General features: G+C 33.1%; 1 protein-coding gene across 1 annotated transcript; it reads left to right on the top strand.

Annotated features, from left to right (window-relative positions):
* Positions 1 to 4907: 4907 nt before the first annotated feature.
* Positions 4908 to 12755, top strand: LOC136065411 (uncharacterized). The gene is made up of 5 exons (XM_065768559.1): positions 4908 to 5033; positions 5130 to 5168; positions 5297 to 5372; positions 9815 to 10914; positions 11301 to 12755. Exons 3-5 carry the CDS (start codon positions 5360 to 5362, stop codon positions 12282 to 12284), a joined length of 2097 nt encoding a protein of 698 aa, XP_065624631.1. The 5' UTR covers positions 4908 to 5033; positions 5130 to 5168; positions 5297 to 5359; the 3' UTR covers positions 12285 to 12755.
* The last annotated feature ends 3639 nt before the right edge of the window (positions 12756 to 16394 follow it).

Genomic DNA, 16394 nt, shown 5'->3' with positions numbered 1-16394 from the left:
TATTGGATTCAGCCCCTAACTTTCCTTCTTGGGTGCTTTTCATATGAAACATGTAAACTTAATATTTGGGGAAAATGGCTTATCTATATATAGATCCTACTTCCGACCTTAAAACGTCAACGGCTCTTGCAGAAATCTGGAGAGAAATATGATGGGCTGTTGGAGAGAGAGAGAGAGAGAGAGAGAGAGAGAGAGAACAAACTTTTTTTGGGTTTAGAGATAGGTTTAGAAGGTAATAAATGAGAGTAATTAATTAGATTCTAATAAGAATATTTTTAATAATTATAGTCTTTTTTTAACCGTTGTATCTACTTAAATCCAATGGTTTAAAAAATGTGTAACTCTTTAAAGTTACATCAGGTGTAATTTGAACCTATCTCATATATATATATATATATATATTTTTTTTTTTTGAGATAGTTTTAGTAGTGAAACTAATTAGAACCAACCTTTAATTCGTTACTTGAATTCTTAAAATCAACTTTAATTAGACAAGCTTAATTGAACCTTCAAATTTAATCCATTTATCATATATTACTATATATACCACGAAGACTGTTGTAAATAATTCTAAGAATGCTAGTTCATAATCATGAGATTTGAGACCTCCACTAGGCAAAGCTCCGCCTAAATACAATTAAAGCTTAGATATAATATGGTGATAGTAGGATTGCATTGTAATTATCATGGCTTAGAGGGTCCATTTCCTAGATTTAGTCTTGCAGATAAAATTTCCAGATATCACAAAAATTTGCTACAGGATCATATATTTTGAAACATACAAAATATATATGGGTTACCTTCAAGGCTTCAAGTCACTAATTTATTATATCATAAAGCCGTTTTGAAGTTCAATAATCATCATTGCCTGAAAGGCTAAGCTATGTTATACACTATTTTTTTAAATATAAATATAAATATCTTATGGAAGACCAGAAATTTCAATCGGGTAATGATGGACTAGTATAAATTACAGCCTCTTTTTTTTTTTTTTTTTTTTTTGAGAAGGAAATTACAATTCTTAGAAACATTGGTTAAATTTCTCTTTGTTAATACCATAGCCAACTGATTCATACTAGCACACATTTGATTCCCATGCCACTTACCAACCAAGTATAATATTTTAGATTTTTTCCTTGTTTATCTAACAATGGAAGTAATTGACCAAAAACAAAATTGACCATGACATTGATAGTTGTGCCAATCAAATATAAGATAGATATTATCATGAGGCTTGGAAGTACTAAATTGTGCAACAAGTACTCCTTCCTGGTCCCTTCCTAATTTGTTTCTTATTCTTCTCTCAGCAAATTTTTTTTTTTTGATACATCTCAGCAATATTTCCACCTCTCGTATAATTGCATTTGTCAATTTTTGAATTATAATGGCATTGTTAATCTTGGTAGATATAGACAAAAAAACCAACTTCAAGCTTTACCATCCCCCACATATGTTGTTGCCCCTATAATTCGTCCCTCCTAACTTTTCGATAGCATCTATTCCTCTTACCTTTAATCTTAGGGGCAGTGCCACTTGACCAAAACTACCAGTACTCAAATTGTAATATTTTTATGACTTATAATAGTGTCTTCCGTTCAAACTAACTTTTCTAGTTGATTGGGTTCATTGAACAATGCCATCTATATAGATTTATAATAAAATTGATAATAAATAGAGGACAGTCCCAAAAAAATGAAAAATGTAACTCTTTTTTCTTTTAAGTGTATGATTTATAGATAGTTTATGAGGTTGTTAGTGTGGGTCCCATTTGAATGGAAATTGAAATTTTCATCGAAAGGCTTTCTTTTTTGCTTTGCCTAGTTATTGCTAATGATATAGTGACATGGCCAGTTTGAACTAAGCAGAATTACCAAACTGTCCTCAACATTTTTTCAATGAGACAAACATTTTCTTTTGCCATTTCCCTCCGTTTTGTATTTCATCTCGCACCAACACTGACCTTTTTCCTCTCCCTCACTTTACTAATATCATAGAAAAAAACTAGAAAGTAAATGAAAGAAGAGTTCAAGGAATGTCTACAAGCATAGAATGGGACAAATATCTAGGAAAAAGACCATCCGTCATCTAAGTGGAGGGCTAAGATTGAAATAGTGGGACTACAAAAAGGAAAAGATCCTCCTTGTACAAAGATTGGATCCCCAAAAAAAGAGTGAAAAGAGAGAATACAGTAAACAAAAATCTAATCTTGTATTTTACTAATTGTAAAGGCTCCTTAGTCATTCTGAGGAAGAAGAAATAAAGCAAAACTTGCCTTATTACTATTTTTAATCCCATATGCTGTTTATTATCAATCTTTCATGAGAAATTACTGTTTCAAGTTTAATTGTTTGTTCAAAAATTCACCTCAATAAATTAATTGTTGTGGATTTGGGTCCCGGCCCAACATCTTTTTGGGCCTTCGGATTTTAGCCCATACAAAATAATATTATGCATTCTTGAAAAAATAGAAAATTTAACCACAGAAATAAAAGTATTTCACAAAAAATGAAATGTGATGTCCCATTACGTATCATGACGCTTTTTATTCCAAAGCAAATCGGTCTTCTGTTGATATTTGAAACTCAAAATAGCAGGTCATATTTTTAAACTTAAAACAATTTAAAAATTACTATTTATGTCTTATGTCTCACAACACTAAATCTCTAATGCCTCTTACCCTCCACTAATCAATGAAGTATTTTATTTCTTTCATCATGAATTTTCTTATTTTTCTTATTTAAATAAAATAAATGATAACTTCATGTAAAACCCTAAATTTATAGGGGAAATATGGTCAGTCAAACCATCATCATGAGGGGCACCAACACGACCCCACCAATTCACATGAGTTTCTTCCAACAAGAAGTTGGCAGACTAAGAACCTATTTGGCATTAGTTTTAGCTTTTAGCTTTTAGCTTTTAATTTTTAGTTTTTTTGTACAGCTTTTTAAAACTTCACTTTTTTCCGTATTTTTTTTTCACTTTTTAAAATTTTTTCAAGGTACAAGTATATTTTAGCACATTTTCAACAAAACATTTTTAGCAAAATGCTAAATAAGTTGTTCCTAAACGGACACGGTCTCTCACATACTTACTTCGATAAGGCTAGTGGTACTGGACAAAAAAGAACTTGCAATAACTCAAGCTCGTGCCATCACTTATACAAATAAAAATAGCGGCCCCAAAAGGAATTGGTCCTTGTTTTCTATGGATTTGCAGGACTTTTAGCAAAAGTAGTCATCAACAAACATCTCAAATGCAGACATCCGTTGTTGAGTTTGGTTTGGGTTTTTCAATTGATGGGTTAATTGGGTTTGGCGATAAGATGATAAAATTTTGTAATGGGTTGTGACTTGTGGTGGTGGTGGCTGTTTGGTGGTGGTTAAGTTTATGTGTGAGACACAAGGTAGTGAAGAATAGAAGAGAAGAAGATGGAGAGATGAAATGAGAAATTAATAAAATATTTAGATACAAAGCTATAATAGCTGTGTATATTTGTATGGTTACTATAGAAAAAAAAATGTAGATCTACAGTATTATAGATATACTAATATGGAGAGTTTTTGAGTAAAAATGTATCAATTTCACACATTTTTCTATCATATACCCACACCCATTGACGTGAGTGCTCTAAGTACCACATAATCATGTTACACGTGTTTAGTTTGTCTAACAAAATAATGACATGTAGCAAAATGAAAATGTGAAGTAATAGACACAACTGATACTTAAATAAATTTCACAACAAATTTCATTATTGGTGAAATAATTAAATATGATCAATATTGATAAACCCACCAATTTTACTTTATAAAACTATGAAATTTATTGATAAATAGTTGCTTTGGTAGCATTACTTAATCATTAAACTTAACTAGTTGTAGCATGGGGCCAAGGACCCGTAATTAAAAAGTTATTTACTGTGTAGGCCTTTACACAAAAAATAAATAAATTAGTGTCGTGTGGCATTTTTTCTTTTACTACGGATCCATATAATAGCATCTCAAATGGTGTAGCTAAAAGCAAAATATTTTCTATAATAGAGAATGAGACCAAAAAAATGATCTCCAATAGATTCTTTAAACCCTGAATTTTTTTTAGCTCATGAACAGTAGCTTATCAAATATAATGGGCTACTGTACATTCTTTAAATGTTTTTATCTATTATAATAATTAGGTCTTAAATAAAAAAAATATTAGAAGATGTGTAGTTGTTAAAAAAAGAATAAAAAATGAATGAAGAAATAATATTTAAATGAGATAGAGAATGAGATAGAAAATCTGTTAGAAATTGTATTTAAAAAAGTTGATAGTTAAAAGCTAAATGTCACTGTTTATTGTCCAAACAGTATAAAAATTTGGCTAATCTGCTGAAGATGCTCCAAAGAGGACAAGTAGAATCTACACTGCTAAAACTACATCCGAGGATATTGTAAGGGAGGAAAATCTTTGGTGTTCAATGGAAGTGTTTCTTTTCCTTCTGAAATTTTTATGAGTTGTAATTTTGTAAGTATTTTTTTTTTTTTGAGAATTTTTGCAAGAGTTTGTTTGGTTGGTAGAGTTGTTTTCCTTTAACTTGTTTGAGGTTTATTTTTATTTAATAACAACTAAGAGTATTTAAATAAGATGCTAGTAAGAGATACAGAATCTTTGTTTGAATTGTGTTTTAAGCCAAGGAGGAAAGAGTGAAGTGTAGCTTGGTCTCGTGGAAACAAATATAAAAATATAAAAGTTGTCTCTATCCTATGTAAAACCAAAAGAAAAACTATTTTCAAATGCATCGTTATCGTATTCCCAGATAGAGCCTGTCATTCCTCTAAAATGGTACATGTTCTGTTAACTTAGCGGTGACCCTCAAGTGTCAATTCAATCATTCAGCCCCCCATCGTTGAATTTTCCTCCCTTTACCTTTCTACGAAAAATGTTTTTCCTTTCCGTGCAAGAAAACTCTACAGGACTTATTACAAGGAAATTTCTGCATTTGTATCTATACAAAAGGCGAGACACTATAGATGAAAGAAATATACCTCAAGGTCTAAATCCTCTATGGTCTAAAAATCTCTGTCTGATTCGTTTGTATCGAAAAAAATTCTGTGTCTCAGTCTGTTTTGTTCAATCTTTGTTTTCAGATAATTGTCCAACATATGCGTGCATAGAAAGAGACTTAGGTAAGCATGTTGAACTCAAAACTTCCAAGCATATTGACTAGTATATATATGTATAGTTTGTGTTCTCTCACCTCCCACATATCACTAATAACTTTGTTCTTGACTTGACTTTTGCGGGTTTTATACAGTTTACGCTTCTGAGTGTACTTGTTGAAGTGCCCGGGGAGGCTTATGCTCTTTGCTCATCTTATATGCAATCTCGTGGTATGCTTCACTCCACTTTTTCTTTGTATTGGTTTAGGTTAAACGACATGTGAATTCTCTAAGTTTATGCTTATTGTCATTAGTACTACAAGCTTCATGGTTGATAATTTGTTTATCATTCCTTATTATTAATTCTTTACTAGATGATGGTATGGTTTGCTTTGCGAATTCCCACATGTCAATTCCTTTTTTTTTTCCCTAATGATAAATTATTAGGGAATTCAATCTTCAGATCTAAATCTGACCGAAAGAGGTAAATATCACTAAAACATATGATTTTCGGTTTTTCACCGAACCATATGATCTATAACCTATTTATCTTTGATTTTGAGTATAAGTTTCTTTTTTTTCTTTTTCTTTTTTTTAATTTTTTATTTCATGGAATATTACTAGAATCTTTCTTTCTTTCTTTCTTTCTTTCCTGAAAGAGATCGGAACAACGGGTCGAATCCATGATACAGGGAAGAAGTAGATGCCAATCGGGCTAAAAGTAGGTTTGGCACTAGAATCTCTCTTTTGTTTATTCCCTTTTCGTTTCTCTTTGTTTGGCTTTTATTTGTTACATTTAGTTATTAAATCCAGCTGTTGGATCATGTAGAAGAGTTAAAAAGAGGGTGATGAGATAATAGAAAATTGCTCTGTATATGAGATGAACTGAGAGAAGGGTTGAGGAGGGATAGGTGAAAAGGGCTGGAGAGCCATTTGCAGGTGGAAAGGAAAGGAGGAGCCAGCATGGTTTAAAAGAGGGAGGAGAGCTTTTGGGGTCATGGGGTTTTGGAGAGTTAAGGTAGGAGAGGGTAGACTGATGGTTTTTGGATGAAGAATTTATTGTAGATTTTGTCAATTTTGGGTGGGAAAGTTGATGAGGATCGAGGGAGTGATCTTTCTTATGCTTCTAGAGGTGGTTCAAGAGGAGTTTTACATGATGAACCCAAAAGGTTCTTGAAGGCCTTATAGCTCTTTTCTATTTCCAACTTTGCCTATTACTTTAGGAACGATTTTCTTTCTTTCTTTTTTAATTAAATTTTATTTTTCTCTTAAAATTTTGTAATAAACACATAGAATGCTTGAGAATTTGAGGCACGTTGATGGTGACCAAATGGTGGCCAGACGACATTGAAGTTGCGGTAGCACCAATGGCTAGACAATGTGAGGTGCATGAGGCATGTAAGCAAGAACTTTCTATGATGAGATTTCTAACTTCGTGTAGATCATCTATCAGCTGATGAAATTTTGTGGTTTGTCTCAATAAAAATGGTGAGTGAAAAATATTTAGAGAAACAATGTCATACGACAATGGAATCATTTGTAAAGGTAAAGAAGGCAGTTGTATGGGAGGATGTCGAGAATGAGGCAATGTCATGCGGTGATGAAATTGTCAACAAGAAGGGATATTGTTGGAGAGAATGTCAGTGTTGGAGATAGAAAAAGAGGGTTATTAGTTTTCAAAATTTTAAAAAGATATAAAAATGTATTCTATTTAGCTCAAGTGTAAAATATTTTGTAGAAGATCATTAATGTATTAACTTGATAGTGAAGAATAATAATAGAGAGGATACTATAGGTTCAAATATTCTATCGTATCTACAAAAGAAATAAAGAAAAGATAGGAGACAAAGAATATAAGATTAACTATTCAATTCAACCCTTATAATTTACCATATAATGGCCTAAATGGTTACATTTTTACAATATTATACGTCCATTTGGACGGAGCTTTTTGTTGAAAGCTTATTCGTGAAAACATTGTGATTCTTTTCTAAAGTTATACATATATGACTAAATAAACTAAAAAGCTATAGGCAAAAAGAAGTATTAGTTTAAAAACCCATGTTCTCAATGAGCTATAGGTCAAACGAATGACACCTTCTCTTACAAAGTAAAAGAGTGGACCTATATCATTGGATGCTCATGGAATTAAGGACATAAAAAGAGTGAGATAAATATAATTTTATAAGAAATAAAGGCGTTTCAAAATTTTTTAACTGAAATATGATTGCAGTTCAACTTCATTTCATATACCATGCCAAATCGTAGAATGGAACATGGGATCTTCTCGATCTAGTGTTAAAATTTTAAATAAATAAATAAATTATCCTTTCTTTTTTCCGAGTAACACACTGATTCATGTTGACCAATTTTTTCTATTTATTTTAAGAATACTAAAAAAATGCCTTATGTTAGTTCAAGTTAAGGCACAAGTGCCAAGAGATTAACAATAGTATTGTACAATTAATTAGATTTTAGAATCAGACACAGAACTTTTATTCGTATATAAGGAACTCATTAACTAGTGGATTTCAATTAGATCAAATAGTAAGTCTTTTAACGTCAAAAATTTAGGATTTAAAATTTTCGTTTATACCAAAATATTAATGGGTGTCTTGACATGATGATGAAAGAAAATTATTAAAGAGCAAACCCCATAAGTATAATTCTATTTTATCTATATATATATATATATAACATTTAGTAATTAGACCTAAAATGTAAAGTCTAACTTTCCCCTTTTCATTTCGTTCAAAACTCATGTATGGTTTACTATTAGAGATTAAATTCTATAAGGACGTGGGGGTAAAACTCATGTTTTACCTCTTCAATCCCAACGTGCCACATCACTTATCACATATTTAAAAATAAACACAATTACACTAATTCAATTCTAATATCCATATATAAATTCAACAAAATTGAGAATTTATTGTGTAAGGTTGAATTTAATCTACCATTCTGTTGATTTTATTCTGTGCTAAATTTCCTTGTAATTCAACATTTAAAAACCTTATATTTAGGTGAGAATCATGTAAGGGTAGTGTGTGAAAGAGTATGAAGAAATGCTCAAGACTGTGTAGTGAAGCAGCGACTCGCGACTGGATCTCGCTGGTGGCTCGCGACTAGTAAGCCACCAGAAGATGCACATAAGTGAAGCATGCAGAGAAGCTGAACCGTCGTGCCAGTGGTAACACTACAGGACAAAAAGTCCAGACTGGCCATTCAATTAGCTTGCGACTTGAACTCGCGACTCAGTTAAGTCGCGAGGCCAAGTCGCCAGCCAACTTTGTTTTGAAAAAACTGACTCTTCGCATTCCTTTCTCACCCTAGTATAAATACCTCTTATGCCCACGAAATGTAAAGAGTTTCCAAAGAGAATTTTGAGAAAGAAATTCTAAAGAAAAACAAGATTGACTCATCCACAATTTTTTCATAGAGACTCTTCAAATTCCTTTACTCTCACCCTCTCCATTGTTACATTCTTGAGAGGTTTATTATCCAAATCATTTTCTCATCATACCCATATTTGTGAGAAGGCTATTTAGTGCTTTGGGGAGCAGTTAGGAAATGACTAATAGTTATTGGTTGATACTATGGGCTATAGCAGAATCTAGTAAGCTAAAGAAGACAAAAGTTCGGCGCAATCTCGTTGGAGTAAGAAGTTTAGAAGGTTTAGGTACACTGGGTAAATCTGGCTTGGAGGGTCTTTTATTGTTCATGTATCCTAACTTCATTCTTTAGTGAATTATTGACCGTTTGGAGGGTAGCGGAGAGGTTTTACACCGAGGGAAGCATGTCTTTTCCCTTAATCTTTGCTATTTAATTTCTACTATGGATGTGATTTTAATTAGTTTAGATTGTTTATCAATTTTGTTATTAGCTTTTGTTCATGTTCCACACATTTATTGTTTAATAATAAGCTTGAATTGGTAATTTATAATTGATGGTCTAAACGTTCATAGTGTTTTACATGCTATTTGAACATTCATATTGACATGTTATTAGGTATAGCGGAATGTATTGAATTTTAAGTAAAATGCTGATATGACAATTATTTATTAGATGGTGTAATACCCATGTTTTATATCCCATCCTTATAGAATTTATTCTCTTATTATTATTATTATTATTATTATTGGTTAAAATAAATAAACTAGTCACCAACGTTACACCCAATGGCGTGTAAAAAACTCGGTGTGTTAATTTGCATCTATTGCAATCTTTTTCAACTATTTGGGCTGAAATAGATGAATCAGTCCAATACAATTATGGCATTTTATATTTTATGTTTTTGAAATTCTTAAAAAACTATTTTTTAAAACAAATACAATATCGCCAATAATATTCTGTGCATAAAATAAAGTCTAAAATTTATGTTTCAAATCCTAAAATAATAATAATAATAAAATTAAAAAAAAAACTTTTTAAACCTCAACTTTTAGGTGTCATCATTTCATTTTAATAAGAGTTTTTTTTTTTTGTAATCATTTTAATAAGAGTTCTGTTACCTAAAATTTGGAAAATTGTTAACATGATGTTGTAATTCAAACCCTGCCTTTCTCTTCTTACTATCTACATATCTCAAAAAAGAACATCTCATATTTCATTCCAGAAAAACCGATTAGAAATTTATAACTTAGCTGAACATCTATACCTATCTCTCTTTCCAGAAAAAAGTCCGATGGCCAACAGGCACTACTATGTGCATCACCCTGAGACCACTGATGATGAGTATGCTGAACGAGCTCGGAATAATAATGGAAAGAACAAGAAGCCTATGATCTCTTCCTCTGATGAATCAGAGAGTGCACTTAAACTCAACCTCCGTGAAAGCCAGGAAGGTGATGATCATGACATGGATGCAAACAAGTTCTCAACAACTATTGAGGTTGAGCTTAACCCCACGGAGTTGGCTCCAATCATTGATCGATTCCGGTACTCTCTTATCATCTATGTCCATGGCAAAAAGACAGGTTATCATAATCTCTACACGCGCCTTGTCCGCGTATTGGCTCTTTACGGACCTTACCAGCTCGTTGATCTTGGGCTTGGTTTCTTCTTGTTGAACATTTCAGAGTTTTTGGATTATAACATGGTACTTCACAAGTACCCTTTATCGATCTCGAATTACTGTGTCACTTTGTTGCCATGGAAGCCAAACTTTAGGCCTTCAGAGACTGTTATCACCCAAGTAGATGTTTGGGTTCGGTTACCAGAACTTCCAATAGAATACTATAGTTTTCTGTTAAGAATTGCAGCAGCTATTGGTGGTAACCTTCTGAAAATTGACCCCATCACTGAAGGAAGAAAGATGTGTAAGTTTGCAAGGTTTTGTGTTAGAGTTGATCTAACACGTCCACTTCCAGGTCATATAAAGATTGGAGAAATATGGCAGCGAGTTGAGTATGAGGGGTTGGATATGGTGTGCTCTCTGTGCAGGCATTTTGGGCATTTGAAACATAATTGTCTAGACCAGCTGTTAACTTCTGCTGCCATCAATGCTTCTCGAGGTCAAGCCTCTACAAGCAATGATTTGGTGAACTCTGCTGGTCATAGGAGACTTGCAGATCATACATCAAAGATTGTGATGTCCAAGAGTGCTGACAGTTCCTCAAGTGATGATAATAGTCCTTGGCCCCAAGTTCGTCCTTGCAAGCAGCATCAAAGAGAAAGTTCAGGATCACAGAGACCACACGTTCAAAATCAGAACATGGCCACTGAAACTGAATGTGATCTTGAGATGATTGATCAATCCAAGCCTAAAGCTTCTGTAAGTTTAAGCTTTTGGAACTTTTTGGAGATTCAAATTTCTTTTTGTGATGTATTGAAGTTGTTAATAATAAGTCTAGCCGTCTAGGCATACAAAATTTTTCAATGGTATTTTGTGATTGCTACATAATAGAATTGGTGTCAGTTGTGCATTCAAGGTCTGATAGTGATATGTTGTTTCAATCACAATATACCATGTCAGTTGTTAAAAAAATTTGTAAAAATGTTATATACCTAGCTAGCATTACTAGTTGTAAAAATGTTACGACATATCAGTTACAAGCACTTGCATTTGCATGTTACTTTTCTGTAATTAGTTTTTGATGATATTAAATATTGTTCATTCAATGTGCTATATCTTCTGAGAAAAGCTCTCTTCATCTTAAGGTGATTGCTGAATCCAGCACAGAATTGATGCAAAGAAAGAATCCTCTACCTGAAGAAGGCAATTCCTTGTCTCCAATAACTGAGGGAACACTAATCCAGCCTCCTAAGGACAAACCACCTTATATTCCAAAGTCATTGAAGTCTGAAAAAGGGTTACCATCTGAATTCTCTATGGCAGGTTCGTCCAACTCTTTGCCTCAAGATTCCTCTCAACATGTGCGTCACCAACCTGCACAGACGATGGTCAAAAAAGCATGCCACACTATACCAACACAGCCACATGGTAACCAGCCTCAAACCTTGTCCTCAGAGACTGCCTCTCCTCGACCTTCTCCAATGGTAAAGCCAAGCATCCAGTTATACTATACAGGGATACATATGGCAATGGTAAAGAAAGATATAGGCAACACCCCAATAACAGAATTCAGCACTGAAATTCGCCAAACTCTTTACAGCATCAAATCGGAGGTTGCAAGTCTTGACATTGGTGTCTCAAAAACTGCGATGAGAAACCAGCATGCTATAAGTTTTCTGCCAACAGTTGGTGATTTCACCAAGAACCCACTTCAGAATCAGCAAGAAGCAACATACCAGACCTGTGCAGAGACTGTGCCACAAACTCCTTTGCACAAACTACTATGCTGGAAGTATAATGGGACTGACAACATCACGCTTATCCAAACAATGAAATATCTAAAGGAGCATGAAAATCCCTCCATTGTACTTCTTTTTGGAATAAAAAGTAGTGGCAATGATGCAGATCAGGCTATAGAGGAAATTGGGTTCTCTGGTTCATACCTCATAGACCCGTTTCTCTTTGATGATGGAGTGTGGCTGTTATGGAAGAAAGATGTGGTAATTGAAGTAAACTCACCCACCTCACACCTGATACATGCAACAGTACATTTTCTTCCTCATCCAAGCAATAGGATGCTATGTGGTACGGGCAAATCTTCTGAGGCAAATGCCCCATATGCAAGATGATATACTCAATCAGTTTCTCTATCATGGGGCACAAACTTCTTTTATACTTCAGAAGACCTGTTAACAGGTCTTTGAGTATACAAGAAGTTTTAAGCAAGACCAATCTACTCCGAGCTCAAGAGTCCATCGGGTTTTTTGAAAATTTTCACATTTTCTTTGCTTCTTTGTTTCTAGCAAGGACCTGAAATCAGTCCTTGTTGGCGTGATTAACATGGAAAGCACCTCCTGCTCTTAAGGTGAGGGGGGTGAGGCAATTTTTTGAGAGTCATGTTAATTTCATAAGTATAATATTGTAGTATTTGTAACTCTAGTTATGGGTGAAATACATAAATTTGAGGATGCAGCCCTAGTTTCGAATAAATATTGAATAAGTTTGTGGATGTAGCCCTAGGTTTGGGTGAACCACGTAAATTTGGTGTTCTTGTGTTTCCTTTGATCTTTTCTTTTAATTTTTTTTAATCTTGTATGTATTTACAATATCTTAATTAACTATCACTTATTCAATAAGTCTAGTTACCTTACCTTAATAGGAAAATATTAATTTAATTCGTTCTAATTAATAGTCTTATTGAAATCCAGTTGACTATTATTATGAAGTAACTGAATCAGCTGAATACTTTTTTTGCGAAACTACATTGTTAGTCCCTTATGTTTACCTGTTGAGCACTTTTAGTCCCTGAAATTTTAAGTAAGTCCTATTGGTCCCTAAAATGTAAAAAATAAGTATTATTGGTCTATTCATTAACTTCTATTAGTTTCTTTATCTATCTAACGAAATAATGACATAGCATTTTTTAAATGAGGTGACAATCTTTTTATTATCAAAAAATTACACGTCAGCTATTTAGCCATAAGAAACAGATCAGCCCAAATATTTGGGTCTTTCAACGTATCAAGCCCCTTATTTACCACATAGAGCGAGAGTTGCACACTTAAAGGCCTTAATGGGTTTGTACCATAGCTACGTCCGTTAACCGGGGCCTAGAACGACTCTAACGACAGTGACCTCTATCTCTGAAACAGCAAGAGAGTCCTGAGTCCTCCCGCTGTCACACCGTCGTCTGTCCTCTATCATCTTCTCTACGCGATGCTATACTCTCCAGGCGATGTCATCCTATGGGCTTAGTAAAGTTGAAGAATGACAATACACTCTAACGCACTGATCATATGTCTCTCTCACCAAAATGTTTATAAAATCACAAAAGTCAAAACACCTCAAACTAATCAAATCCCAAGTTTGTAATTTAAAGGAAGCCACTGCAGTGCAGCGTAGGAGGAGAAACTAGAAAGAAGAAGAAGAAACCAATGGGCATATAAATGGGAAATTATCAGTTACAGGAATAGACATTTAATAATAAAAGGTTGCCACATGTTATTTTAAAAAAAAAAGCCATGTCATTACTTCGTTAGACACATAGGTAAAGAAACTAACGGAAGTTAACATAAGGACCAATAATGCTCACTTTTAAACTTCAATGACTAATAGTACTCTCTTGAAACTTCGGGGACCAAAACTGCATAATGGATAAACTTAAGGGACCAATATTGTAGTTTCGCCTACTTTTTTAGCTGAAAGGTTTTACATGTACCTTTCACTTAGGTTTGCGCCTTTGCCAGCCGATCCTATCTTATGATAAAGACCTAATTCTCAGTTTCATGGCATGACTTACAAGTACTAATGGATTGCTCATTTTTAGTAGCGATTCATGCACTAGCTGTTCATCCATATGGTGGTCCTAGCCGCTCCATACACTTCTATGCAAAGAGGGAAAGAGCTCCTACGGCACTCTTTCATTGTTTCGTTGATTAAGGCCAATCATATAACTTATCAACAAATAATAGTCATATTTAAATTTAGATTAAATTCTAAGGATGTAGTTAAATGCGACATCTACAACATTTTTATAATAAATCTTTTATCATAATTAATTCTAAATGACAAACTATTATGGGTGAATAAAAAAGGAAAATAAGTGATTGACTCATTAAAACTAGTAAAAGTTGTTATCTTGGATTTGTTTCAAAATTGTTGTGAAAATAAAAATGTTGTAAACATAGAATTATTTTAGTTTATGAATAAATAATGCACATATGATGAAACAATTTATACAAATTTTTTTAGTTGATTTATAAATTATAGGAAAGTCAATTACAATATTTGAATTTTTTCAAAAGATGAAATGCAAAATTCTTTAGAAGCCAATATTAATGATGCAGCATTGCCAACTATTAATATTAATATCTCAATTTTTTAAAATTATCAAACAAAGTTTTGAAAAACTTAGTATGATTTTTCACTTGCATCCAAAAGAATGCTCATCCAAACAATGAAATATCTTAAGCAACTTGCAAAACCCTCCGTTGTACTGCTTTTCGGAATAAGAAGTAGTGGGGATGATGCAGTTCAGGCTATCAAGGAAATTGGATTCTCTAGTTCATACCGCATAGACCCGGTTTTGCTTGACGATGAAGTATGGTTGTTATGGAACAAAGAAGATGTGACAATTGAAGTATTTATAGATACTCCTCAAACGATATTTATGCAATAGTACATTTCACTCCTTAACCAAGCAATTATGCTATGATCTACGGCCAAATCTTCCCAGTCACATGCCCCAAATGCAATATGATAGTCAACCAGTCTCTCTATGACTATGATGGCATGGGGCACAAAAGTTTTATACACATAGGGAGACCTGTTCATAAGACTTTTTTGTGTATCTGATCTGACAAGAGGTACTTCGAAGAAAGATCAATCTACTCTCAATATTTTAAAATATTGAGTAGTGTTTATTACACATACTTGTACATAATTAAACAAGTAACTGCAATCATGACTTGAACTCAAAGTTTTGTTTTTGTTTTTTGTTTTTTTGTTTTTGTTTTTTTTTCCTTGTTATGTGTAAAAGTTTGTGCATTAACATGTGCGCAACAATATTTATCTCAAAACATTTTATACACCTCAAAAGACCTGTTCATAAGACTTTGGCATTTTCTATTGCTTTTAGTCCTCCTTGGCAGTTCATCTACTTTTGTATACAACACTGTATTTATAGCATTCTAGGCTTTTCAATGATTTAGAATTGAACGATATCCAAAGCTTGATCCGATTTAAGCTTTTTCAGTTCTCGAATTACTTGTTTTGTTTTGTATTTTTTTTTCTTTGATATTTTTCTTGTTTTGTTTAGACCCAGATGATTTAGGCTAAAACCACATTTTCATCTCTACACTTTCATCATATTACTTAATGACAAATAACCATATTAAATTAACTTATTTAAGAACCCCAGAAAAATATATTAGCAGCGTTTCCAATAGGACAATTCATGGGATACCTTCTTGAACTGGGCAAAGAACATTGGGTCCTCTTTAACTTCCAGTCACCTTTGCGGTCTTTGCCCAAGGCGCCCATCAAAAAGTACATGATACTTTGAATGTGCATTCTAATTTTAGAGCTCTCATGACACAATTAGAAGTTATAACTATCACCTATTTCAATTTTGAAATTGCATTAGAATTGGTTAACAAGTGCACATAAAACATGTGTTAATAGATCATTTAAGAAAAAGTTTTATATTATTTTATAAGAAATATAAAAAACTGTTAAAAAAATAAAAAAAATTTCCATATAACGCTTTTAAAACTATTTCTTAAATTAATATTCTTTTAAAATTCGTTAACTTGTTCTTAGTATTATTCCTCAAAATATAAATAAATAAAAAGTACTAGGCTTTTCCTAAAAAATAAAAAGTACTAGTACTAGGCTATTACCAAGTTACAAAGTAAGAGGACCACATATGAATATGATCACAGGACCCAATGATCAGTGGAAAGCTTAGCTTGTATCATTAACTTTAGGCCCACTTTCTGTCAAATCTATCCTGAGGCCCATTGATTTAACGGCATTTTGTCCACATTGGGTTGTTTCCCGAAAACTTTGTGGCCTATCTCCAATCATCAAAGTGGCTCAACCTTGGGTTTGACCACCTGACCTCCCTAGCGCATTGACAGCTGGAATTTGGATATTTTTCTAAAAGAAAAAGAAAAGTTAACCGATATTTTGGATATTTTATTCGTTAGTTTATGAAATATTCTTAGAAAAATTTTATG

The sequence above is a fragment of the Quercus suber genome, unplaced genomic scaffold (genome assembly GCF_002906115.3).
Source record: "Quercus suber isolate HL8 unplaced genomic scaffold, Cork oak 2.0 scaffold_960, whole genome shotgun sequence".
NCBI classification, from domain to species: domain Eukaryota; kingdom Viridiplantae; phylum Streptophyta; class Magnoliopsida; order Fagales; family Fagaceae; genus Quercus; species Quercus suber.
This window is presented reverse-complemented; position numbering and strand designations above follow the sequence as displayed.

What these genes read in the sequence shown, in the direction of transcription:
- LOC136065411 (XM_065768559.1), top strand. An exon ending in AATCCAAGCCTAAAGCTTCT is followed by an intron (nt 10,915 to 11,300) that starts GTAAGTTTAAGC and finishes CTTCATCTTAAG; the next exon opens with GTGATTGCTGAATCCAGCAC.